Source organism: Artemia sp. Qi Xiang Cuo, chromosome 15 (assembly GCF_049724085.1).
Source record: "Artemia sp. Qi Xiang Cuo chromosome 15, ASM4972408v1, whole genome shotgun sequence".
NCBI lineage: Eukaryota > Metazoa > Arthropoda > Branchiopoda > Anostraca > Artemiidae > Artemia > Artemia sp. Qi Xiang Cuo.
In genome coordinates this window covers 32,876,035-32,903,500 of record NC_142808.1, presented here as the reverse complement: position 1 = coordinate 32,903,500, position 27,466 = coordinate 32,876,035, and the positions used below count along the sequence as shown (strand labels likewise).

Genomic DNA, 27,466 nt, shown 5'->3' with positions numbered 1-27,466 from the left:
TTTCATTTGGCCTATAAAAAACCCCATTTTTGCTCGTTTTTCTTTCTTCAACTGACAATATAAATTCTTGGATGTCCCTTTTTTATAATTACTTTTCAGTTTGACAATGAACTCTAAGTAATTTTTTAACTTAACTATTATTCACAAAAGTTTCAGCAATACATACAAACAGTCACTTATAACATTTCTATTTTTTATTCAGTGCAGCCACCCGTTGATTTAAAGGGTTTTCGGGGGAAGAGCGCCATTCCTTTTGAAGCATCTGTTTAACCTGAGATAACCTCATATTTGGGTTTTCTTGGCGAAGGATCGGAAGACGATTTTCTTCAAATGCAGTATAAGCAGCTTTCATGCGCTTTTCAGGATGTTTATCTTCTTCAACTGTTGATGACACACTAAAACGAAACATAACTTAAAATAACGATTTTTATATTATTCCCAAGAGTCTGCGGCGGCGCAGACCTTACACTCATGAGAGTCTAGATGCTCTATCACGTGCTGTCGTGATATGACGTGCTGAGTTTTTGATAACGAGTTAATTGGCCGTGATGAAAAAAATTCCAATGTAAAAAAAAAAAACAAAAAAAAACATCTATATACAGAAATTTGTAATGTTCAGACTAAGCTAAAATTTATTTGACTGTAAATCCGACTTTTGCTTTAAACACATTATCCCGTAAAATCTCACAAAAATCTCCTTCTCGCACGAAATTTTTGTTTGCATAGAATTTCAATTAGCGAAAAAAAAAAATATCCGACAAATGGAAAAAACTCGCTCAAAACAAAACAAAACTAAAAAATTCGTGACTTTATTTGACTTTCATTGTCAACACTACCAAATTGATTTTAAGCTTTACGAAAGATTTGCGATTTAAGGAATTAATTTTTTCTTCTTGATCTTCTTTGTGAACCTATAAAATTCTCCAAGGACTGAAATTCCAACTTAGCTAGACAAGGTTATACAGAAAGGTTTTAGATTACAGCTCCGCTCTGAAGTCACTTGAAGTACCAAGCCTTCGTGATCGCCGTTTTCAGCTGATGATTCGTTTGGCCAGTTTTTATTGTCTAGTCCTGTACATCGGACAAAATTATCACCTGAAATGCCTGTCCGCGCTAATACCAGGAGCAAGAGCAAGCTTGTGCCCGTCCCGTGCCGCTCAAACAGACTCAGTAACTCCTTTGTTCCTTTCTTTACAAGTGCTTTTAATAAAATGTAGTGAAGGGTTTTTCATGTAAAAGACAGCGCCTTTTAGTACATTTTTTTTAATGTGTCTATGACAGCTGTTTTCATTAAACTTATTCTGATTCTGAAAACTGCAAGAAAAAAAATCATCAGGGAGAGGATAGAAAAACTAAACTGGTTGTAAATCAATAGGTTCATCCATAAAGTTTTTTGGTATTCGGATTGCACATTCACTTTACAGGTAGGGTACAAGCTTTACATAAATTAGCGATTAAAAGGCACCCCTAAAATCCCCCTGAGCTAACTTTATTTATTTGCTTATACCACATGCAAACATGATTCTTGCCGTTTGCGCGTTGTATTCCTACAGAATCATTCTCCAAGCAGGAAAAATATTAAAAGTGACCCTAATTCGGCCCCTTGCTTGGGAGGTCTTAACGTAGAAGATGGTTAGATGATACTAGAGTAATTTTCACCACTGTTTATCTTATAAAACTTGCATGGAATGATAGGCCACAAGACATTCATTCAGTTAGAAGCAAAGAAAGTGCAATTTTACAAAATAATTCAGAACAACAGAAAATATTCTTAATGTAGATGAGCATATTCATCTACATTCTGCAAGGATTATATCTACAATACTTTGGGGCTGACAAGTGTAAGACTAAATAGATTAGTTAGCAGGGTTAGGTATCGCGAGAAAATGGTATCTCTAGAAGTTGATAGGATTAAAGAGGCATACCAAGAGCGCTTGTTTGACAAGAGAAAAAGTTCTTGGGCTAGCCAAGTAAGATGTATTCTAGAAAGTTGTGGAGAGCCTAGGCAGAGTAATAACAGGAAAGGATTGTTTTAAAGAACAAGGAGATCTAAAAATGGCATTGTGATATTAGCGTCCCCGTCTCTCCCTCTTTATGCTAGGATTAATGAAACATGGGAAGAGGAACTCAGAATATTTGTATAGTATTATACTTTCTGTATTAACCATGACCCGTAAAGGCTTTTAGTCATAATAAATAGCCTAGGGGCAAGTGCCGTAGATTATGCCCCGGGGCTTACATAAATCTATGGATGGGGCGGTCACATAAACTTTGTAGGAGGCTCCTTTGATTAGAGACTGAAAGTTCTAGTTCCCTTTTTAGGAGTCAAAAGTGATCAGAGGGCAATTAGCCCCACCCCCACCTTCTTCTCCCCAAATGCATCAAATCAAAATTTTGAGATAGCCATTTTGTTCAAAATAGTCCAAAGATCATATAACAATTCCTCTGATGTTGAAACATCTCCCCTGAGCTCGGGGGTAAGAATTGTAAGTTATACGCCGATGGCATATAAGGCTTTTACGGAAGGGGTGGCCATATAAGCTTTCACACTCACAGGGGTGCCCACACACTCACTCACGCTCAGACTCACTCACACTCACTCGTTCACTGAAACCCACACCCATGTGGAAGAAGCGGTCGTATAAACTTCGGAGGGGGCTGATTCGATTGGAAATATGAAGTTCTATCACTTTTTAAGGAGTAAAAAGTAATCGGAGGGTAACCAGCTCTTCCGTCCTCTCACGCCCTTTTTTGCCCAAATGCATCTGATCAGAATTTTGAGATAGCCATTTTGCTAAAAATAGTCCAAAAGTAAAATAACTGTAAATCAGGGGTTGAAAAACCCTTAACAGCCCCCGGGAGAAGGGTTGTAAGTCATGCATGTTGCTTGTTGTTACTTTGATACTTTGTTTACTTTGATTTACTGATTTGCGGGGCAACTTGGATTTACGGGGCAATGGATGTAAGTTCTGCAAGTTGCTTATTGTTACTTTGATACAATGTTTACTTGTATATTTTGATAATAGTTTTGATACCTTGATGAGACTTTGATACTAAAAAAACTGATTTTGAAATGGTGCATGTTGAAAAACACGAAACTTTGCAATCAAAACAAACAGAATTAATTTAAAAAATTCAGAAAAAAAAGTTTTTCAAAGAAAAGCAAAGGCCATATTTAACTTAAGATCCGTAAAAATAAAAACCTACAATAGCTGAAACACAAAACGTCCAGAAGTTACTATTAAAGAATAAATGAAACCCAAAACGAAAAGAAATTAAATAAACAATCATAGCAAACAAACATCCAACAGGTACTAATAAAAATTAATAAATAAATCATAAAATGGGTAAAACCTAAATTGAATATGCAAATCAAGCTAAAAACCAACAAGAATCTTTTACTATTAAAGAATAAATGAAGCCCAAAACGAACAGGAATAAAATAAACATAGCAAACAAACATAGAGCATCACCATCGGTTGTACCACCATCGGTTTCGCCAATAAATATTAAGTCCCATTCACAATGAGGATTTAGTAATAACAAGATTTAGCTACCCTAATTTGAGCCAATCAGAAATTTTCCATAGAATTTTTCAACCAATCAGAAAACTCAGAAAAATCTGCATCTGCTTTTAGCACCAGCTAAATCTCGCTATTAGTGAAATCTTGAATGGGCCTTAAGCAAGGCCGTATTCAAGGGAGGGGTTAGGGGTTTGAACCCCCTTCCCCCCCAAAATAATGTTTTCCGACTCGTAAAAACGTATTCAAAACGCATAAAAACAAATTTTTGATGCATTTTTTAAATTCCCCCCCCTCGAAAAAAATCTAGGATACGGCCCTAGCCTTAAGGCACATTTTTATTAGAAATTATTTTAGCTGCCACGTCTGAGTAATCGTTTATCGATTGGGTAGGACGCAGTGTAGTTTCGTTCCTGGCGCCTATCTGAATTATCCTGACATGCAAATATAAATGAATCAATCAATTTTAAAACGAGTAAAATTTAAACTGTATATGTGTTACCGTGAATGTCCAAAATTGGTGAATGTCGACGTTCACAGGTGAATGTCCGAAATACCATAAGACTGAAAAAACTGATTTACAAAGCCAATTGAATCCAAGCCGAGAAAACGGAATTTCAGACATTCACCGGTGAACATCGATCATTAACCAGATTTCAAACATTCACAGTAACATATGCATACCAAGCTAAAAAAAATAAAAAAATTCACTAAAACAAGAGTTTGGCTACTGCCCCTTTCACTAACTGTAAAAGTCTAAAGCCTGCAGCGCCATTGGCGCTATGCTGAAAACAATATGTGTCTTGAATAGTCTTGGAAAGAACTTGTAAAATTAAACTGAATATTTGATATATAATGATATTAATTGCTGAAAGTACTTCAGTTCAAGATTTTATTGCCGGTAATTTTTATTTTTGTTTTCAATGTTGTAAGTACAAAAGAAAATATTTGTAATATAATTCGTTTTCAGTAAAGCACAAATGATGCAGTAGGCTTTAGACTTTTACACTTAGGGAAGAGGTCAGTTGCAACAAAACCATGCAGATGCCTACATTTTTGTGAAAACTGAGAAATTTTTTTTATGACAAAGATTAATCAAGTTCAATTGATTAATCATTGATGACAAAAATGATTAACTGAAAATTTATGAATATCTATTAAAACTTAAGTCTTAACATAAGGTACAACCCCCCCCCCTCCTGAGTGTGTTCGGGTAATCAGCAAAACAAAAGCGGATCTATACAAACGCTGCAATTTACCACAGAATTACTGATTTACAAAAAAAGAATTAACACACTATAACATTGAATTTTGTCAACACGTCAATCTCAGTTGATAAAACAGATCGGAAAAATCTGCTAACCCCTCCGCTTATTACTTCGACTAGTGGTCTTCATGAGCCAGATAGCTATATACCCAGGAAAATGTTGAAGTTGGGCACAAATTTGAAAAAAAATTGAAGGAAAATATAAAAGTTTCTAAGAAGAACCATACAATTTTTGAGTCCAGAAGTCACCCATCCCCAACCTAATTGCCTGGATTAGGATGATTAAGTTCCCTCATTTTACTCTATTAGAGGTGGTCTAACAAATTTCCATGCACCAATTTTCTCCAAACAATTGTGAATTTAAGCTTTTTAAAGCATTAATCGCCTTAAGTATGCAGAAAAAAAGTATTGCTACCGAAATACATCTATTTTTGATAGTCAGAAAAATCACAAATACTTAATTTCCAATAAAGCAAAAGTTAAATGATAGCATAAAAAGCAAAGTTTTTATGGGCTATAGTCCTCTGTTCATTAAGTTCCCGCACTAATATTTACAAGGAGCAGATGGCAAAAACATCTACATCAGGGAATACACTTTGTACGTTGTTTTAGCTTTTACCTAAACAACGGAATGTTTTGACTTCCCCAATAACCCCTTAAGGATGGACCCATATCAGCCAATGCTCAGATATAATAGTAAATGACATACCTTAAGATTGAAATTGCTTCTGTTATGCTTCTAGCTTCCAACCCTTCAACTGCTAGTCTGTTTACATTTTCTTCTAGAGGCTCGGTTACATGAGTGACTGGTTTTTGTTTCTCAGATTTACCTCTTGCTGCTGCCTCGCGTTTTTCCAATTCTTCTTGAATAATTGCTTGTGTCATCTTGTTGGTCACTTTTCCCTTCACTTCGCTTACTAAAGTTTCATGTTCTGCAGATTCTAGGGCCTTCCGTTCATTTTTAGCTGCTAAAGCTTGCTGTCGTTTCAGTTCTTGTTCTTCCTATAAATATAGTTTAATATTTAGCAGCTTATTGTTCCAAGTCTATATCATTTTTACCAAAATTACAGACGCAAAAAGTACACACGCAATTTACATTTCCACAGTGTTGAGAAGAGATTAATAAAACCTGAGCTTTCCGGAAATGGTCACAGTTTTCTTTCATACAAATCCTAAAAGTTATTAGCCAGCGTTAGAGGGTCCACCATTAGGGTGAAATGCATCTTTTTGGATGTACTTCGTGTCAGACAAAGCTGTATCAACACCATCATGCAGCAACTCTATATATGCCATATATTTGCTACATTGAGTTCTCTAGCAAAAGGTTTCCCCTTCTAACCCAATAATGAAAGTGATCTGGAAATATTTTTAGATGCTTCATTCAGAAAAAAAGGCAGAGTATAGAACAGGCATTTGACATTAAAACACAAAGTATACTTAAAGACATATTAAGCCTAGGTAATATCAATAACTAAAAGAGATTCGTAGCCCCTCTCTAGTTTTGATAATATGTAATGCTTCAGTCACTGGAGTCCTACTGGAGTAGTCACTGGAGTGGACCAACAGGAGGGAGCAATCCCTATTTCCAAAAACATTACACAGTAAAAAAGAAAATTTTTGATTCAGTTACTCCTGTTAGTTAATACAATTTTCCTGTATTGGAGTACTCAATCATAGTCTGTATAACAGGATAGGCAAAGTAATGTGTCTCATGTGAATTATCCTTTTCCCCTTCCCCTATCTCATTCATTCAATTTAAAATGGTTGACCAGAGAAAGTTGAGATTGCAAATTCTGAATTCTAGTGTACTGTATAAGAGGTACAATAGATCCGAAAAGATCAAGCTGTCCATTTGGCTCCACATGGCATCCAACTAAAACTTCAAGACAACCATGTCAGTAAGAATAGTCAGAAGCTTAGAAACCTCCCCTTCCCAATTCCCTTTTAGCAACTTATGTCAAAGTATATTTAGCATGCTTATAAGTAGGTTTATAAGACAGGTTTGTATTTTCTAGTTAGAATAGTTAAGAAAAAAAAAATCAAATGACAGTGCATTGTCAGTTTAATATACATACGCGGATATTTATTCCTTAAAATCGTAATTAATTTTTAATTTCTTAAAGTTATGAAAATGCAAACATTTAAAGGAGTTTTTCTCAGTAAAGTACAAATTATATTCTTGTATTTAGAAAGCATAGGGGTTTTGAACCCTACTGATATTAATTTCTGCTCTTTTAGAGTTTGACTCAGTTATTTATTTTAATTTCTGTTCGTTTTGGGTTTCATTTATTTATTGATACTGATTTGTGGTAGTTGTATGCTTAGTATATTATTTGATTCTATTTTTGTTCATTTTCAACTTTTTCAGCAATTTGTAACAACATAAACTCTTTTGAAAATCATGACACAAATAGTAGTATTTAATTTAGCCATATACATCCTCTAGTTGACACGATAAGTAAAATTTAATACTATTCCGAAAAAATTATATCTATGCTCTTTCACAGCCTGGATACATTTACACTCTTTTGATTTTGTAAAATTTTAGGAGCAGAAGTAGTATGGTAATAGAAGTAGCCCCAAAAATTTGAAATCAATACCCTTGGTCGTTCTTGATATATTGATGAGATGCCTTATTGGCAACCAGCATACAAACAGCGGGTTTTGATTTAATTTTAATGGAATATTTAGTTTTTAAGCATAATGGGCAAATAACATAACTGTGGGGGGTTGACCTACCCAATAACTCTAGGGATATAGTTACTAGATCATTCAGCTATGCTGAACAAAATGGTTGTCTTAAAGTTTTGATTGGAAGTGTCTGGAAAATTATGAGCTAAAGAGGAGGGCTGATTACCCTCCAATTATGTTTGACTCTTAAGAGACCACTAGAAGTTTTAAATTTCAATCAAATTAGCTCCTTTAAAATATCGATGATATTACTCTTATGGTCGATACGAGCATCGCTGCTTATGTCCTTATATGTCCTATAGTGCTTATATGCCCTTTTAATACCTGCATGCATATATGTTTTTCATTTAATTGAAATCCCTGCTAAACGTTCCCTAAAAGTTTCAACTTTTTCAACAGTAAGTTTTCAACAGTAACCGTGGAAGCAGCATTAAATGAATACGCACAGTGTCTTCTGGCTAGCTCAAAATCCAGAACCTATGAAGGTATTAAGGTGAAATTTTCAGAGACTATTTGTGTTATACGGATGACAGCCTGCCATCTGTATGCAGGTTGTCCAAAGGGCATATCAGCAGTATCTTAGGAACAGTTTCGGGTGTAAAATTAGAACTTACGGCGCTTATTGTGGTGGATGTTGAACTAACCAAAGACAATATTTGCATCATAATACTAATGCTTCTGCTCCTACAACTACTGCTACTACTGCTACTAAAGCTAAGGCTACAACTATTAACTGTACTCCTACTGCTACTACTATATTTACTGTTGCTACTACTACAACTAATAAACCTAAGGCTATTAAGGCGAAAATTTTGAGCAATATTGTAATTGTATTGAAATAAATCGAAACACACTATGCATTTGCTATGGGAAATGATGGGCGTTGGGGGGGGGGAGTCTCTCAAATCACTTTGGCTCTTAAAAAGAGCACTATAGCTTCCAATTTAAAATCAAATGAGACCCATCTTAATTCAATATGACCACCCATTCCAAAAAACCTTATATGTTCCCAGGGCATAACTTAAACTCCTTGCCCCAGGGCTCTGGGGGATTGTTCCGACCCTGGAAGCCTTGTTATGTTCTTTGGACTATTTTATACAAAATTGCCATCACACAGTTTCAATCAGATGCATTTGGTGAAAAGAGGGTTAGTTGGTTGGGGAGAGGTGCTACTTGACTTCCATCACTATTGACTCTTAAAAGAGAACTAGAACTTCAAATTTCAATCAAATGAGCCACCTCTAAAGCTTATAATACCATCCTTTCCATAGGAGCCTTAAATGCCCCAGGGGCATAACTTACAACCCTCGTCCGCAGTCTCTGGTGGTTTGTATCAACCTCAAAAGCCTTTTTATATGATATTTGAACTATTTCGAATAAAAGGACTGTCTGAAAATATCTATTGGATACATCTAAGTAAAACAAGACGTGTTTGTGTATATTTTTTTTTTGGGGGGGAGGGGGTAGCGGTGTTCTGATCAATTTGACTCTTAAAAAGGGCACTAGCACTTATGATTACCAATCCAATGAGTCTCCTCCAAAGTATATACGACAACCCTTTTTATAAGAACCTTATATGCCCCAAGGGCATAACTTACAACCCTTTCCCTGAGAGCTGTAGCGGAGGGGGTTGTCTTCTTCACAGATATAATTTCTGAAACCTTCAACTACGATGAATAAATGGGTTATCTCCAATTTTTTATTGGAGGTGTTAAGAAGAGGCAAATGCTGAGCGTGGAGGGCGGGGCTGTTTGCTCTCAAATCACTTTGACTCTTAAAAAGGACATTATAACTTCCAATTTCAAAGCTAATAAGCCCCATCTTATGTTTATACGACCGCCCATTCAATAAAAACCTTTATATGCCCTAGTAAAATAACTTACAACCCCCTACCCAGGGAGCTGGGGGGGGGGGGTGTGTTGTGTATTCCCTAGAGACAATATTATATGTTCTTTTGACTGTTTTGAAAAAAAAATCGCTATCTCATAATTTCAATAAGACACGTTTGATGAAAAACGGGGCTGTAAAATGAGGGGGGGGTAAATACCGCCAATCACTTTTGACGCTTAAAAATGAACTAGAACTTCCAATTTTCAACCAAAGGAGCCTCTTCTAAAGTTAAACAACTATCCCTTCCATAAAACCTTAAATACCCCCTGGGAATAACTTACAACCCCTGCCCCTAATCTTCAGGGTTTGTTTCAACCCCAAAAGCCTTGTTATATGATATTTAAACTATTTTGAATAGAAATAGTTCAAAATTTCTATTAGATGCATTTCGAGATGATTCTTCTCCCATTACTTTCGGCTATTAAACAGGGCAATAGCTCTCTCAATTTCCAATCAAATGAGCCCTTTTTGAATTTTTTACGACAAAAATTCTATAAAAACCTTATATGTCCCCAGGTCATAGTTTTTAACCTTAGCACTGAGAGCTGTGGGGGATTGTCATCCTCAAACACATAATTTCCAGAACTTTCAACTACGTTGAACAAAAGTGTTATCCCAAAATTTTGATTGGTTATGTTTGGGGAAATGGTGGGCGTGAGAGGGGGTTAGTTGCCATCCAATCACTTTCGACTATTAAAGAGGGCACTAGCCCTTTCAATTTCCAATCGAATGAGCCCTTTTTGAATTTTCTACGACAATGCTTTCTATAAACAACTCATATGCCCCAGGGGATAACTTACAACCCTTGCTCTGATTGCTGTGGGGGAAGTGTCATCCTCAAAGACATAATTTCCGGGCCTTTACACTACTTTGAATAAACTCAAAATTAAAAACTCAAAAGACTATCTCAAAATTTTGTGCGTTTGGAGAAATGTTGGGCGTGAGAGAGAGGTTATTTGCCCTCCTATCACTTTCGACTATTAAAAAAAGCACTAGCCCTTTCAATTTCCAATCGAATGAACCCTTATTGAAGTTTCTACGACAACACTTTCTATAAACACCTCATATGCCCTCAGGGCATAACTTACAACCCTTCCCCTGAGGGCTGTGGGGGGGTTGTCATCTTCAAAGACCTAATTTCCGGAAATTTCAACTATGTTGACCAAAATGGATATCTCAAAATTTTGATTGGATGTGTTTGGGGAAATGGTGGGCGTGAGAGGGGGGTTAGTTGCCCTACAATCACTTTCAACTATTAAAAAGAGCACTAGCCCTTTGAACTTCAAATCGAATGAGCCCTTTTTGAACTTCCTAGGACAACACTTTCAACAAAAAAACTTTATATGCTCAGTGAATAACTTACAACCCTTGCCCAGATTGCTGTGGGGGGAGTGTCAGCCTCAAAGACATATTTTCCGGGTCTTTCAACTACGTTGAACAAAATGACTATCTCAATATTTTTATTGAATGCGTTTGGGGAGATGGTGGGCGTGAGAGGGGGGTCAGTTGCCCTCCAATCACTTTCGACTATAAAAAAGGGGAATGGCCCCTTTTATTTTCCAATCGAATAAGCTTTTTCTGAAGTTTCTACGACAACGCTTTCTATAAATACCTTATATGCCCCCAGGGCATAAATTACAACCCTCGCCCCGAGGGCTGTGGCGGGTCTGTCAGATCTCTCTACGCCCCGAGGGCTTCAGAACTTTCAACTACGTTGAACAAAATGACTATCTCAAGATTAATAATTGGATATGTTTGGGGAAATGGTGGGCGTGAGGGAGGTTAGTTGCCTTCCAATCACTCTCGAACATTATTAGGGCACTAGCCCTTTCAATTTCCAATCTAATGAGCCCTTTTTACAACAATACTTTCTATAAAAAAAAACTTATAAGCCCCCAGGGCACAACTTCAACCCTTGTTCTAAGGGTTGTGTCCCAAGACATATACCCAACCCAAACCCAAAGACATAATTTTCGGACCTTTCAATTACGTTGAACAAAATGGTTATCTTAAAACTTTGATTGGGTGTGTTTGGGGAAATGGTGGGTGTGAGAGGGGGGTTAGTTGCCCTCCAATCACCTTTGACTATTAAAAAGGGAACTGGCCCTTTTGATTTCCAATCGAATGAGCCTTTATGAAATTTTTACAACAACGCTTTCTATAAATACCTTATACGCCCCCAGGGCAAAACTTCCAACCCTTAGCGGCGGGGGGGGCGGGGTTGTCATCCTCAAAGACCTAATTTCCAGAAAATTTTGATTGGATGTGTTTGGGGAAGTGGTGGGCGTGAAAGGGGGTTAATTGCCCTCTAATCACTTTCGACTATTAAAAAAGGCAGTAGCCCTTTTAATTTCGAATCGAATGAGCCCTTTTTGAAGTTTTTACAACAATGTTTTCAATAAAAACCTTATATGCCCCCAGAGCACAACTTACATACCTTGCCCTGAGGGCTCGGGGGGGGGGGTCATCCTTAAAGACCTAATTCCCAGACCTTTCAACTACGTCGAACAAAATGGCTATCGATTGGATGTGTCTGGGGTAATGGTGGGCGTGGGAGGGGTGTTAGTTCCCTTCCAATCACTTTCGGCTATTAAAAAGGGCACAAGCCCTTTCAATTTCCAATCAAATGAGCTCTTTTTGAAGTTTCTATGACAACTCTTTTGATACAAAGTGCCCTGGTCTAAAAGAAAATAAAAAATAATAATACATTATTCCAACACTGTATTAGGCTGCCTATAATATCCCAGATTGTTTGATTTTAGGAACATCAATTACTTTTACAAATACAGCAGCAACAAATTTGACTTTTAAATGACTTTGACACACAAACAACATTAAATTATAGACTCATTATGGCTGCCAGTGAATGCTTTGCCATTCACATTGATTAGGCCTAAATATACATGTTGGTAATATCTCACTTAGAGTTACTGAATGCTACTTTTGTAGAAAAACTCCCAATATTACTGTGTTTAACTTCTAAGGTATCTGCCTGATGAGTTTGGTTTATTGGGTTTCCATTTAGTTGGTGGATGGGCATCTGTTAGGTTGCTGTGTCCACGGTTAGTGCAGTTTTCCAAAACAATAGAAATGAACATGTTGTCTTTTTTATATATAAGTGAATGAAATACTTCAAAAATTGGTTTAAAGAAATGGACCAAAAAACAAAAGGCTGTGAAAAAAAAATTTGAAGTATAAGATACATATACAAAACTCTAGTTATTACATGAACAATACACAAGAGAGCACTTAAAATTAAGGGAACAATTTTTTTCCAGTAGGCTTCACTAACTCAGAGACTTAATAAATATTTTCTCTCTTTGGAGAACAAAGAGTTGTTAGCTTCTTAGCAACAATTTATGCATTCCTAATTCCAAAACAATACTAAACTCAAGAGTTATTAAATATTAACAAAAAATATATATAAACAATCTTTTAATCTGACTTCTTTTCTGGCATTAAATATCATTATATCTTTATAACCTGTATGACACCATAACATCTATTTGACATGATATCTTCTGGCACAAGATATTTGATTTGAACATTTCATCTTTTCCAATTTGAATTTCTGATTGTTAAAATCTGTCTTTTCTAGCCTTTTCTTAGCAATTGCTTTCAAATTGCTTTCTGTTAATTTACTTATTATGACTGTAAAAGATTTTAATTGTCTTCTACTTTCAGGTATTTGAGCAAGGGTAGTAAAACACTTTCCTGTCATTTTCTCTCTCTTTTTTTTTTGCAAAAATATTCTTAAAGAAAAATTAGTTAAATCTCTTGTACTACCAGAGAAAAAAACTTTTTTTTTCTCAAGAATGATTTTAATAGTTATAATTTTAATTTACCAATCCAAGCTCTGTTGTCTCTTATCTTTACTGTCTGAGCCTAGTTGACTATTCATATGACTGGTAAAAAAAAGATGATATTGACAAAGTCAAAGGGGACTACATTTATTAAACCATTGAAGCTTTCTGGTGCTGGTCCCTTCACTGTAACATCATTCTTTTGGGAATTTAAAACCTAAACAATCTTTTGGGATTGACGGGATCAGTGCACTCCATCTAAAAAGTGGTGGGCCCGCTCTCATTAGTCATGTAACCCTCCTGATACAGATTATCCTCATTCAGGGTATTGTCCCAACCACTTTCTCAATTGGAGATCTTACGCCAGTTCCTAAAAAAGGAAATGTTACCATGCAATGCTCCTCTTTCCGTCCAATCACGGTTGCTACCTCTCTCTGCAAGTTATTTGAACTTTTATTTGTAGATGAGTTTGAAAAACTGTGTTGCAGTCCACCAAGACAATTCGGTTTCCAACGCGCATTGGTTGTGCGGAAGCGCTCCATGTCGTTGCATATGCACTCCTGGATGCACACAAATCAGGAAAAATTCTAGCGATCGGGGGCTTAGACCTGCAGAGAGCGTTTGATTCATTGATGCTTGCGCTTACGTTGATAAACTCAGCTAAAAGAGGAGTGAACCCAAATATCATCCGGGCTTTCCGCAATCTTTATTCTCGCCTTCGCGTACGACTCAAGCTCCCTCCCGATTAAGGTCTTCCGCGAGCCCCGCGGTCAGCTTTGATACCAGTCCGTAAAGGTGCCCGTCAGGGAGCAGTTTTATCCCCCAATTTCTTCAACAACTACATTATTGAACCTCAAGACAGCTGTCCTTCAACCTACAGTCTCAGTTCCATTGACATCTCCCTAGTATTCTATGCTGACGACACGCTGAATCTCAGCCGGACGCTTAACCGCCTTTCAGAAATATTCTCAAGTCTGCAGTCCAACTACGAGAAAGTCGGTCTGAGATTTAACTCCCAAAAGTCGAAAGTCTTGCTTTACAATTGGAAGAATGACCCTCCTACTAATATCACACTAGGTGATTGCTCAGTAAAACCAGCTGATAAAATAGTATATCTGGGGCTGCCAATAGGTTCCTCATTACAGCATACCCGTTCCCTCCTGATCACACATCTTGAACGGCGAATTTTCAGCTCCTATGCTTTGATCGTTAAATCCACTCTGAGATTTAACCGTCCACTACTGGCAAGTATTTACAACGCTACCGCTCTGCCACATATATTATATGTGACCCCTTTCTGGAATTTATTGGCAAACCGTGAAAAGTCTAAAATCTGCTCTTTATTTTTCCATCTTGCAAAGTACCTACTAAAATTGCCACCTTGGACAAAAAATAGTTTTCTGATTTGGCTCTACAACCTAGCGGACCCAAATCTAGCTGTTGAGACACTTATGAGCCGGCAAAAAACAAAACCAGCAATTCTAAAGCACGAGTGGGCAAGTTTGCTTGTTTAATTTTCCCTCTTGTTTCCCTTTTTTTTTTCTCTCCTTTCAAAAGTTGTTGTCTTTGTTGCTATTTTCGAAAAAGTTGTTGTTCCTATTATAATCTTAGAGTATGTTATCTTTCTGTTTCCACTTTTCGTACTATTTTGTATACTATTTAAGAAGTTGTTGCTTTTGTTGTTATTATTTTTTTTCTTTAGTATATTATCTTTTTGTTTCCTCTTTTCGCATTTTTGTATAATCTGTCATTGTACATTTATTGTATACGACGGGTTTTCAGTATATATTATTATATTATATTCCCAATTTGGCATGTCATCAGCCTGTACAAGAAACACACAGCCTGTACAAGAAACACAAGTCCTGCAAGCAATCAAAAGTTTGCATTCTCAATTATCTCTGATACTAATTGAAACTACAATTTTTCCACATTGTTTGAAGTATGGTTTCACATTTACAATAAAAATTTGAAAAAATACTGTACTCAGAGACTTCTCCTATGTACATGGTAAAACCAAGACTGTCAAAGTTACTCCATGGTAAGCAGAAAACTTATGTTTCCCAGTGGCACAAACAAACTATTCAAGAGAGTTTTTATTTTGTATGGTTTTTCTGTACATAGAGAGATCGTCTATCATGTCTTAGGGTGACATAATTTTTATCTATATATATATATATATATATATATATATATATATATATATATATATATATATATATATATATATATATATATATATATATATATATATATATATATATAGAATTTACCCCAGACTTGGGGTAAGTTTGCCCTCCTTGAGATGAGTTATTTTAGTGCAGTGATTCATCGAAACAATAGAACTTGCTAACTTTCTAGGTTGTGAAGATAATTACATCAAATAGTTTTTATTGTGGAAGCAATTACAAAACAATTTTTGGACCAAATTAAGCTGAAAAAAATTGATAAGGTGTTGGACTAACCTGAGTTTACCCTACGTATTTGCATACAAGGAGGTGTGGGGGGGGGGGGTAAGTAAAGTAGCCTGTAGTGGAACTGCAGTCAAAGTGTGTTAAATGCAGTTATTCTGCTTATTAGGCAGTAAGAATAGTTTTATTAACATGTTTCCTTCTCAACTATCCGAATTGTTAGGTGTATACCTTTTTTTGGTTTGATTGTCTATATTACCCAAGGCTATGTAGGCATATGTGATCATCAGGGGAATGAGGATGAATTCATGGGCGTAGGGAGGAAGGGATGCAGGGGAGGGAAGCTGCCCCCCCTAGAACTTCAAATTTACACAAGATATTAAAAGAACTTTTTGTATGATGGAATATATCTGTTGGATGTTACCTGGTAGATGGTTGGAAAACCTGGAAATAAACAGAAATTTCCAAATATTGTTTCTAATATCAATATTTTCCTTTCAACATTCAATATTGATTTTTGGTCCAATATATAGATAGAAAACTGGCCCACGATCAGCAGGTTTTGACTTTTTTAATTCCCCAGGATACTGATTCAAGCAATAAGAAGTTGCTGAGTATGCCAAAGCAAAGGTAACTCATTCAACATCAACCATGAAAAAGACAATTAGAAATGCTCCTCCACTTTTTTACTTGGATGCCTCTCTATCCAAGTGGTCAAAAGTGCCAAGCCTGGGCCACCCCCATTCTGGTTTGGCCGTCTCTGGCTTACATTTGGCCAGCTGACAAAAAAACAGAAAAGTGGCATAAAACTTATTTTTCGGCTATAAAATTAAGAAAGAACGTGGTCAGTATAAAAAAACTACAAAATGAATTTCATTAAGATTTATAAAAACTAAAAAGTATTAATTTCAAATTATAAATTGACTGATCAACACCAAAAGTAAGCCATTCCACTAATCTTGGTGTTCTACCTGTCAGTGGTTGCAGTTTCATTTCAACTTCTGTCTTTAAGACACTATCTGTCTTGTCAGTTAGTAGAAAGTCTCTTGTTCCAGTCTCCTTCAAAAAGTGGACCTTAAGTTCTTTAGTTGCTACTTTTTTGATAATAATAATATGGTGAACAGGATTCCCTTTCTTGCTCTTCAGCTTAACCAGAATGTGATCATTAGCCTGACTTTCTCAGTGTCAAATTGGAAGTTGCTGGTAGGGGACTTGTCTGCAACATTTATATGGGAGCCTGAAGAGTTGTTGTATACAGGATCATCTATGTTGGAATCATCATTCCAACTGCAACTCTTGTTATGAAAAACATACCTTTTGCTTTTTTGCCTTTTCACTTCTCTGACTTTCTTCCTTTCCAGAATTTGAGCTTTCTTGGCAGATACAGCTTTTATTTCAGCAGCAATGCATCCTTTCACAGGGGTGTTGGTGAGTACTTCTGACTTTTTCATATTTTTTCCTGTTGATTTTTTGTGTCAAGCCTTTTGGAAAGGGGTTTGCATGGATAATCTCTTTTAACAAATCATCTGCTGACCTTTCCTTCTCATTTCTCACACAAGAAATGACCTTTCCTTCTTGCATGTGTGCTGTGTCTGCTTTGGGGTCTATGTTAAAGGAGTCTAAGTGTCACACAGGACTTGCAAATAGCATAGAAACTTCCCTGGTAAGTTCTTCACTAGATGTGGTAGGCATTCTGCCTGTGACACATGACAAGAGGAGCTGATAACCCTTGAAGACATCTCTGTTGGTGGGGTAGACCCCACTTATTCCGATTCCACTGATTATATTCTCAGGAGTGAAAGCCTTTGGATGCACTCTCCCCAGAAGCTCAGCAATGTTATACAGCAATATAGTTTTACATTTATGGGCAGTCATAAAACTTGTGGCTTCCTGGTTGTAGTAGGCCTTAAGGTGCCCCTAAACTATCCTTTCTAGAGGCTGTATTTTGTGAGTCTTGTGGGGAGGGACAGTTAAAAGCATAACACCATTATTTTTAGCTGGATCAAGCAATTCAATGGTGCATCAGCAGATCTGGTTGTCTAAATTCAGAGGTACATGTGACTGTTTGAAGGGTTTGACTAGACTGATAAGTAAATTTTTTTTTACTTATCAGAAAAACTAGTTCCCTTAGACACTGTTTTCCTGTAGGAATAAGTATAGGAGGGACTGTGTTCCCAATGCATTAACACAAGCACAAATTTTGGTCAACTGATCTTTTTCTACTGATTAATTAAAAAAACTTTTTCAGAAAATAAGTTTTTCAAAGAAAAGTCAAGAACTCCATTAAACAAAAAAAGAACAAAAATAAAATCAAATAATCTACCAAGCATGAAACTACCACAAATCAGCAACAACATACACCCTTTTAAAAACCTGGACACAAATAGTAGTGTTTAATTTAGTTTCATACCTACTCTAGTTGCCCTGAAATGGATAACTTGATACCATTTGCAAAAAAATCTGTTTACTTTCTTTGATAGCTTGAATATACTTACACTATTTTGATTTGGTTAAATTTTAAGAGCATAAGTAGCCCCGAAACTTTGAACATAATACCCTCAGTTGTTCTTGGGATACTGCTGAGATGCCTTACTCGGAATTAGCATTAACACAGTGCATTTTTATTTAATCTTAAGGCAACATTTAGTTTTTAAATGGGAGGGTGGGAGTGGGAGGAGGATTCGTTCCCCTCCAAATCACTTTCGACTATTAAAACGGGCATCAGCCCTTTCTATTTTCAAATGAATGAACCCTTTTCGAAGTTCCTATGACAACTCCTTTGATATGAAGTGCCCTGGTCTTAACAACAACAACAACAAAAAAATAATACATTATACCCAAATCGATCTTTACTATAAAAATGCCAAGCCTTCCAATAACTTTCGACTGTAAGGCCTTTTGATTTTCAATGAAATGAGCCCTTTTTGAGTTTCTATGACAACACTTTTTATAAAGACCTTATATGCCCCCAGGGCATAAATTACAATCCTTACCCTAAGGGCTGTGAGGGTAGTTGTCATCCTTTAAGACCTAATTTCCAGATCAATTAGGAAATTGATCAAAATCGTTAAACAAAATCGTTATCTCGAAATTTTGATTGGATGTGTCTGGAAAAATGGTGGATGTGAGAGGGGCGTTAATTGCTCTCCAATCACTTTCAACTATTACAAATGGCACCAACCCTTTCAATTTCCAATCGAATGAGCCCTTTTGAAGTTTCTACGAAAAATCTTCCAATAAAAACATTTTTTGTCCCCAGGGCTTGCCATACCCCCCTTTATTTGAGAGCTGTGGGGGGGGGATGGCATCATCAAAGACCAAATTTCACTAATGTTCTAGATAGTGAACAACAATTTCTGTCGGACAAATTTAATTGGAGGGTGGTGCAGGACTAGGAGGCATGAGAGGGGCGTTAGTTACCCTTCACTCACTTTCAACTATTAAAAAGGGTACTAGCCTTCTCAATTACAAATTGAATGAGCCCCTTTTGAAGTTTTTACAACAACTCTATCTATAAAAACCGTATATGCCCCCAAGGGTTTAACTTACAATCCATGCGCTGATGGCTCTGAGGAGATCATGATCTGAAAAGACCTAATTGTAAAAAGTTTCGACTAGATTGAACAAAATAGATATCTCAAAATTTTGATTGGATGTGTTTGGGGAAATGGTGGGCGTCAGAGGGGTTTAGTTGCCCTTCAATCGCTTTCGACTATTAAAAAGGGCACTAGCCATTTCAATTTCCAATCACATGGGCCCTTTTTGAAGTTTCTATGACAACACGTTCTATAAAAAGCCTTATATGGCCCCAGGCATAACTTACAACCCTTGCCCTGAGGGCTGTGGGGGAGTGTCCTCCTCAAAAACATAATTTCTATCTGGAAATCAACAACGCTGAACAAAATGGCTATCTAAAAATTTTGATTGGATGTGTTTGGGGAAAAGGTGGGCAAGAGAGCAGAGTTAGTTGCCCTCAAATCACTTTCGACTATTAAAAAGGGCACTAGACCTTTGAATTTCAAATCGAATGAGCCTTTTTTCAAGTTTCTACAACAGAGATTTCAATAAAAACTTATATATAACTTATAACCCTTGCCTCGAAGGCTGTGGAGGGGAGTGTCCTGCTCAAAGGTATAATTTCGTGAACTTGAAACTGCATTGAACAAAATAGCTATCTAAAAAATTTAATAGGATGTTTTTGGGGAAATAATAAGTGTGAGAGGGGGGCTAGTTTCCTTCCAATTACTTTCGACAATTAAAAAGGGTACTAGCCATTTCAATTACCAATCGAAAGAGCCCTGTTTGTATTTGCTATGACAATACTTTCTACAAAATCCTTGTGTGCCTCCAGGGTATATCTTACAAAACTTGGCTTGAAGACTTTGAACGGGTTGTCATGCTCAAAGACCTAGTTTACAGAACTTAAAACTACGTTGAATAAAATGGCTATCTCAAAATTTTGATTGGATGTGTTTGGGAAAAAGGTGGGCATGAGAGGGGGGCTAGTTGCCCTCCAATCACTTTTGACTACTAAAAGGGACACTAGCCCTTTAAACTTCCAATCGAATGAGCCTTTTTTGAAGTTTTATGACAACACCTTCTGAAAAAACCTCATATGCCCCCAGGACATAACTTACAACCCTTGCTCTGAAGTCTGTGGGGGAGTGTCCTCGTCAAAAACAAAATTTCTATGTGGAAATCAACTATGCTGAACAAAATGGCTATCTCAAAACTTTGATGTGTTTCGGGAAATGGTTGGTCTGGAAGGGGTGTTAATTGCCTTCCAATCACTATCGACTATTAAAAAGGGCACAAGCCACTCCAATTTCCAGTTGAATGAGCCCTTTTTGAAGTTTCTACGACAACTTCTTCAATACAAAGTGCCCTGCTCTAAAGGAAAAAAATAATAAATAATACATTGTGCCAACATTGTTCTTATATGCCCTCTGGGCATATAAGAACAAGTTGCCCTCCAATTACTTTCAACTATTACAAAAGGCACTATCCCTTTGAATTTCCAATCAAATGAGCCTTTTTTGAAGTTTCTACAACAATACCTTTTATAAAAACCTTATATGCCCCCAGGGCATAACTTACAACCCTTGCCCTGAAGGCTGTGGGGGAGTGTCCTCCTGAAAAACATAATTTCTATCTGGAAATCAACTATGCTGAACAAAATGGATATCTCAAAATTTTGATTGGATGTGTTTTGGGAAATGGTGGGCATGGAAGGGGTGTTAGATGCTTTCCAATCACTTTTGCCTATTAAAAAGGGCACAAGCCACTCCAATTTCCGATTGAATGAGCCCTTTTCAAAGTTTCTACAACAAGTTCTTTGATACAAAGTGCCCTGCTCTAAAGGAAAGGAAAAAAAATATTACATTGTGCCAACATTGTTCTTATATGCCCTCAGGGCATAACTTAAAACCCTTGCCCTGAGGGTTGTGGGGGAGTGGGCTCCTCAGAAACATATTTTCTATCTTGAAATCAACTACACTGAACAAAATGGCTATCTCAAAATTTTGATTGGATGTGTTTGGGGAATGATGGGCGTGGGGAGGGGGGCTAGTTGCCCTCCAATCACTTTTGACTATTGATAAAGGGCACAAGCCACTACAATTTCCAATTGAATGAACCCTTTGCTACGAAGTGTCTGGGTATGGAGAAAAAAAAATACATTGTGGCAACATTGTTCTTTACTTAGGCAGTGCTATTGCACTGCCTATTACGTAACCTTCCCTACTTAATTCTGGCCTGTGTAGTGATCTTACAAGGCTTGTGGATGTTTTCAGATCCTATTTGTCAACATTCCAAATTTCTTGTGGTCTAAACATGTGTTTATCTAGACCTCAATCCAGGTTGTTAAAGAAAGTTCCTACACTGTGATGGTTGAAAGCAGTTGCCTGTCATAAGCTTGTACCTTCTGGCATTTTTACTGATAGAGTTTTAAGGCATTCCATAAAACCATGGTATCAATCATTAGCTACAATTCCTCCACTGTCTCCACTACCTTGCGTTTTCTGCCAGTACTTTTATACTCTTAATAATGGCATAAGTGTATGCAAATTTATGTGCTTCTATGGGAGTAAAGTCAAAATGCATATCAGCTATAATTTTCAAGTAAGTTTCTAGTCCTTTTTTCTTGTTCCTCTGTAAATATTTATCATGTGTTTTAACAGGGTGTAAAGAAACTCAGGTCCAGACTTTGTAGGGGGACATTCAGCTTTACAACTTTTTTCATGTAGTCTTGCAGCATTCCTCTAGGGATACCTGTGGCACTTCCAGAGAATCCAGACTTTTTGTCAAACAGACTTTTTGTCAACTAAGACAGAAAAACTGATGTTTTCTTTTGTTATGGATCCCAGCTGCATTTCTTTCTTTTCTCTTCTGTTTTACTTTTAAGCATTTTACCTTGAATGAAATTTAACAGGAAAAAATAGAATTTCAGTTCATCTACTGGTCTGACAGGATTAAATAACACGAGAATTAATCAAGTTTTGATTTTTGAGCTTGACTTCAACCTTTAAATATGCTGTTTACACAGCTTTTACAAGCATAGCCCCCTTTGGACACCTTGGCATGGCATGCTGAACCTAATCTGGGTAGTGTGGCTGAACATGGGAGTTTGCCATCCCACAGGAAGAAAAAATACTAACAGCAAACCAGTGAAGGTGGCATGTCTTGGAAGCTGCCAAAAGACAGGCAAATAATAAGAGAGAATACAACATGAGTTTACAGCTTTTCTAGTATTTGCATTTAAGCATAGGCCTTCAGACAAAAGTTGAACAAAATTCCAGATTGAATCACCATTAAATGTGATCCAATCTGATATTTTTGGTAAAAGTATTAATCAAGGACAGCCATTTTAAAAACATAAACTGCCATCTGTCAGAGCTTTTATAACCCACAAGAAGTCCCCATTGGTTTCTATATTAAGATTATTTGCTTTGGCTAGACATGGGCTAGTCTCTCCTATACTGATTTTGATGTTTAATTTTGCCCAACTGTTAACTTTTGAATTGAATTCTTAAACAAGAAGCTGTTATCTAACCATAATGTGATTTGTGTCAAATTGCTATTATGGTGTTTATGTTTTCTGGAAATTGGAAGTAGGATAGTGGATCTATTATATTATTGTGGGAAAAGTAGAATATAGAAAAGGCTAAAGGCCAAGTTTTAGCAAAATATAGAATGACTAGTTTCTAAGGACCTATATTCAAAGGACATTGGGAAGCATTTATAAGCCTCCCCCTCTACATCACAGAATTGGCTCCCCTCTAAGGACAAGATACTGCCTATGCCAATAGAGGAATTGTCATAGCTGCAACTCTGACAATAAAAAAGACTATTTAATTAGCTATCTAAACAAATTACTCTTTCTCTTCTATCATGTCTTCTTCTGGAAAGCCACTAGCCTATTCTATATATTTATTAATAGGCTAGGCCATCATAGGCAGTGCAATCATGCTGTCTAAGTAAAGAACAATGTTGGCACAATGTATTTTTTTTTTTTTTGCTGTAGACCAGGGCACTTCTATCAAAGGAGTTGTCCTAGAAACTTTGAAAAGGGCTCATTTGATTGGAAATTGGAGTGGCTAGTGCCCTTTTTAATAGTCAAAAGTGATTGGAGAGCCAACTAACACCCCTTCAATGCCCACCATTTCCCCAAACACATACAATCCAAATTTTGAGACAGTCAGCATTTAGTTCGATGTAGCCCTAGTAGAAAGTTTAGAAATTAGGTCTTTAAGGATGACATCCCCCCACAGCCCTCTGGGCCAGGGTTGTAAGTTATGCCCTGGGGGAATATAAGACTTTTATAGAAAGCATTGTCATAGAAACTTAAAAAAAGGCTCATTTGATTGGTCAAAAGTGGTTGGAGGGCAACTAACCTCCTCTCATGCCTACCTTTTCCCCAAACATATCCAATCAAAATTTTGAGATAGCCATTTTGTTCAACATAGTTGAAAGTTCTGAAAGTTAGGTCTTTGAGGATGACAATCCCTCCCCCCCTCACAGCCCTCAGGGCAAGAGTTATAAGTTATGCCCTGGGTTATATAAGGTTTTCATAGAAAGCATTATCATAGAAACTGCAAAAGGGGGTCATTTGATAGGACCCTTTTTGATAGTCAAAAGTGATTAGAAGGCAACTAACACCCATTCCATGCCCACCATTTATCCAAAGACATCCATTCAAAATTTTGAGAGAGTCATTTTGTTCAATGTAGTTGAAAGTTCTGGAAATTAGGTCTTTGAGGATGATAGCCCCCTCACAGCCCTCAGGGCAAGGGTTATAAGTTATACGCTTAGGGCATATAAGGTTTTTATTGAAAACTTTGTTGTAGAGGCTTGAAAAAAGGGCACATTCAATTGAAAATTCAAAGGGCTAGTGCCCTTTTTAATAGTTCAAAAGTGATTGGAGGGCAACTAACCCCCCTCTCATGCCCTCCAGACACATACAATCCAAATTTTTAGATATCCATTTTGTTCAATGTAGGCCCTAGTAGAAAGTTTTGGAAATTAGGTCTTTAAGGATGACATCCCCCCACAGCCCTCTGGGCAAGGGTTGTAAGTTATGCCCTGGGCAGCATATAAAGTTTTTATAGAAAGCATTGTCATAGAAACTTCAAAGAGGGCTTATTCCATTGGAAATTGAAATGGCTACTGGCCTTTTTAATAGTCGAAAGTAATTGGAGGATAACTAACCCCCCACTCATGTCCACCATTTTCGCACACACATACAGTCAAAATTTTAAGGCAACCATTTTTTTCAACGTAGTTTAAAGTTGTGTAAATTATGTTTTTGAGAAAGTCAACCCCCCACAGCCCTCATGACAAGGATTGTAAGATATGCCCTGGGGCCATATGAGGTTTGTATAGAAAATTTGTCATAAAACTTTCTTTACTGAAAAAAATTCCTTTAAATGTTTTCACTTTTATAAATTCAAGAAAACAAAAATTAATTAAGATTTTAAGGATTAAATATCAGCATATGCATATTAAATTGACAATGCACATTTTTTGTTAGTAAATTCATTTGAATTTTTTCCAGTAAAGTACAAATTATATTCTGGCTTTTAGAAAGCAGAGGGTTTAGAACCCTACTCAGATTAATTTCTACTCGTTTTTAGTTTGACTAATTTTAATTTCTGTTTGTTTTTGATTTCACTTTTTTAATAATACTGATTTGTGGTAGTTTTATGCTTGGTAGATAATTTGGCTCTATTTTTGTTCATTTTTGTTTTAATAGTGTTCTTTACTTTTTTTCTGAAAAACGGATTTTGTGCCAAAAGTTTTTCCAAATAATCTCTTAACTAAATCAGAGGAGCTTAACAGAAAATACATGAGAAGCGGAAAAAAATCACATTATTCAAAACATATCAAGGATAGCCCATATAATTGAGGCTCTATATTTGTCCATTGAAGGAGGGGGGATAATGAGGGGTGAAGTTTAGAGATCTGTATGCAGGAATGATACAAATAAATATTTTAGAATACTTTTATGCAGTTTCATGAACTTTATAGTTTTCCAATTCTGAAGACTGGGAGTTTAAACTGTAAAAGTTTAAATGTTAACAGAATGCTTTCCTGGATTGTAGTCTGTCAATCCTATCTAGCCAAAATCCAACCATCAGTTAATCCTAACTATTAGCATCATATGCAAGATTAGGGACTGTCCTAATACTGGATTTATTACCTTACAGAGCTAGGAGTGTTTTATTTAAATGGAAGTCAGTAGATTCTCCATTATATGAGGTCTGCAATGTGGAAGAGGATGTTAGGCATATTTTAATGCATTTTAAAAAGCAGGAGACACAGAGATTGCCACTGAAAAAAGCTTGCCTAAAGTATTTTGGTGTATTCATGCTCAGAAGTATCCTGGGTCATGCACAGGCACCACCATGGGCTAGGAAAAAATCTGTAAAAGTATTAGGCCATTTTATTGTAGATACTAAGCTACACTTAGTGCTGTAATATGCATTAATAACTGCATAGCCTGTATTAATATTATTGCATATTATTTTAATATTGTACATGTAAATTAGTGGTATGTATATGTATGAGTGTGTGTATATATTGCAAGCCAAGCTCATCAGTTTAAATAGTCATGTCAGCCAGTTGTGTTTGAACTGTAAATATGGAGGCTCAAATGTGACATCATTGGATGGAGTTGAATTTAGCTTGCCATTAATTTAATGGATTTTGCCTTGAAACTCTTCAAAACCCCTCTCTAACCACAGTGACAAAAGCCAGATGGCTAGGCTACTTAAATTATTTGACCCTTGGTCATGACAGAACAACAGCTGAATTTTGACATGGAACACCTTTCACCCCAAAAGGCTCTAATGAAATCGAGGAGACGTGCACAGTGGGCAGCCTGCCCATGGGTGCATCGAACAAACAAACCCTAAAGAACAATGTAGGCTAGCCTAGTAGAAAATAATTAGCATACTTTTCTCTGTTGTTTTTTAGCAACATTTTTATCCTCATCTTTCCAATACGCTTCCTCCTCAGCAGCTTTTTTCTTCTCATTAGCAGCAGTTGCTGCAGCCACCTTCCTTGCTCTAGCTTCAACTGCTTTTGTATTTTCACCACTGAATTTCTTTGGCATGTTACTTTTGTTTCATATTAGACGCGTTAGGTAACAGTCTTGCCTAAGGTCTTTGGGACGTAACAAAGTTTATGGTAAGATTCCGGCACCGGAAGCTATGCAACATGCCATTAACGGAAGCTATGTAATAGCTGCATAACCTGGAGGACACAGATCATAAAATTTCTTACTTCAACCCCTAGCGAATTGGCATTTTGCCTGTTATATTGAGTACACAAGCCCCTGAAAAAGGCTCGGTTTAAAAATGACCATCAAGTTTTAATTTAACATTTTTGCATAACTACAATGAACACATCATTTAAACTTGGGCTCTTTTCCAAATGCAAAATGCCCACTTACTTTGAATCTGAACTTTCTTACAAATACTTAAAAACCACTCAATTTATCTCAGCTAATTCAAATATCAAAGAATTTTACAAGTAGATATTTAAACCAGTTGCGTTTCTTAGCCTGGGTAGGGGGGGGGGCAGCTGCTCCCTAGTTGTTTTTTTTACATCTGACGATAAATTTCTTTTTCTTATATTTTTAAACTCTTATGGTGCACTTCACCTCCCTCCTCAGATTATGAGGCCTGTGACCACTACTAATTAAACAGACTAGAAGCATCTAAAACTTAAGAACTTGCCCCTACATCCCAAGGTATTTTCGATGTAGCCCCCAAAGTAGTTTTAGGGGCTGGCCCCAATCCCCTATTCCACTTCCTGGCTGAAGAGCCTTGAGAGGGAGATCAGCACCGCCTGTTTGGGCTTAAAGGGTCTAGTGCCATATCCTTTACCTTACCCTTTTATTTTAAATTGAATATTCTATTACCGATTTGAAGACACAGACACACGAACAAATTAATACTATCAATATGTGCAACTCCCATTTGTAATGTTGATGTTCCTAATTGTCCTACCAAATATGTATAAAACTAAAAAGTGAAGGCTTTTTTTTTATTACAGGCTTCACGGCTCCATCAGAAATGATGATTTGCCACTAGTCCTGTTAGTTACCTCATTTTCTAACACTGAGGCACTTGTTATACATTCTCTTGAACGCGTCAAGAGAAAGATTTTTCGGGATTACCTCTGCCGACAATCTATTCCATGTGGCAACCAATCGCCGGGCGAAACTCGTTTTCAGACATTCTTGGCGGGGAGTACCCTGCTCAAGGTAGTCCTGACGAGCTGTACTTCGGCGAGTTGATCGCAAGGGCTTTGCTTTATCAGGAACGAGCTTTGATAGCTCCTCTGATGGAGGGTTATACAAGTACTTATAGAAAACCGACA

At 36.8% G+C, this 27,466-nt stretch overlaps 1 protein-coding gene across 1 annotated transcript; it reads right to left on the bottom strand.

Moving 5' to 3' along the window:
* Nucleotides 1–137: 137 nt before the first annotated feature.
* Nucleotides 138–26,218, bottom strand: LOC148943577 (coiled-coil domain-containing protein 124-B-like). The gene is made up of 3 exons (XM_089100891.1): nucleotides 26,037–26,218; nucleotides 5,498–5,790; nucleotides 138–395 (listed from the first exon to the last, which is right to left on the bottom strand). The coding sequence occupies exons 1-3, from the start codon at nucleotides 26,193–26,195 to the stop codon at nucleotides 188–190; spliced, it is 660 nt and encodes a 219-aa protein (XP_088957017.1). The 5' UTR covers nucleotides 26,196–26,218; the 3' UTR covers nucleotides 138–187.
* Nucleotides 26,219–27,466: the final 1,248 nt, after the last annotated feature.

Excerpts from the sequence above, each read along its gene's own strand:
- LOC148943577 (XM_089100891.1), bottom strand. The coding sequence starts at position 26,195 with ATGCCAAAGAAATTCAGTGGTGAAAATACAAAAGCAGTTGAAGCTAGA. Across the intron at positions 5,791-26,036 it reads CTAAAAAACAACAGAGAAAA|GAAGAACAAGAACTGAAACG; the intron begins GTATGCTAATTA and ends CTATATTTATAG. Across the intron at positions 396-5,497 it reads GAAGCAATTTCAATCTTAAG|TGTGTCATCAACAGTTGAAG; the intron begins GTATGTCATTTA and ends GTTTCGTTTTAG.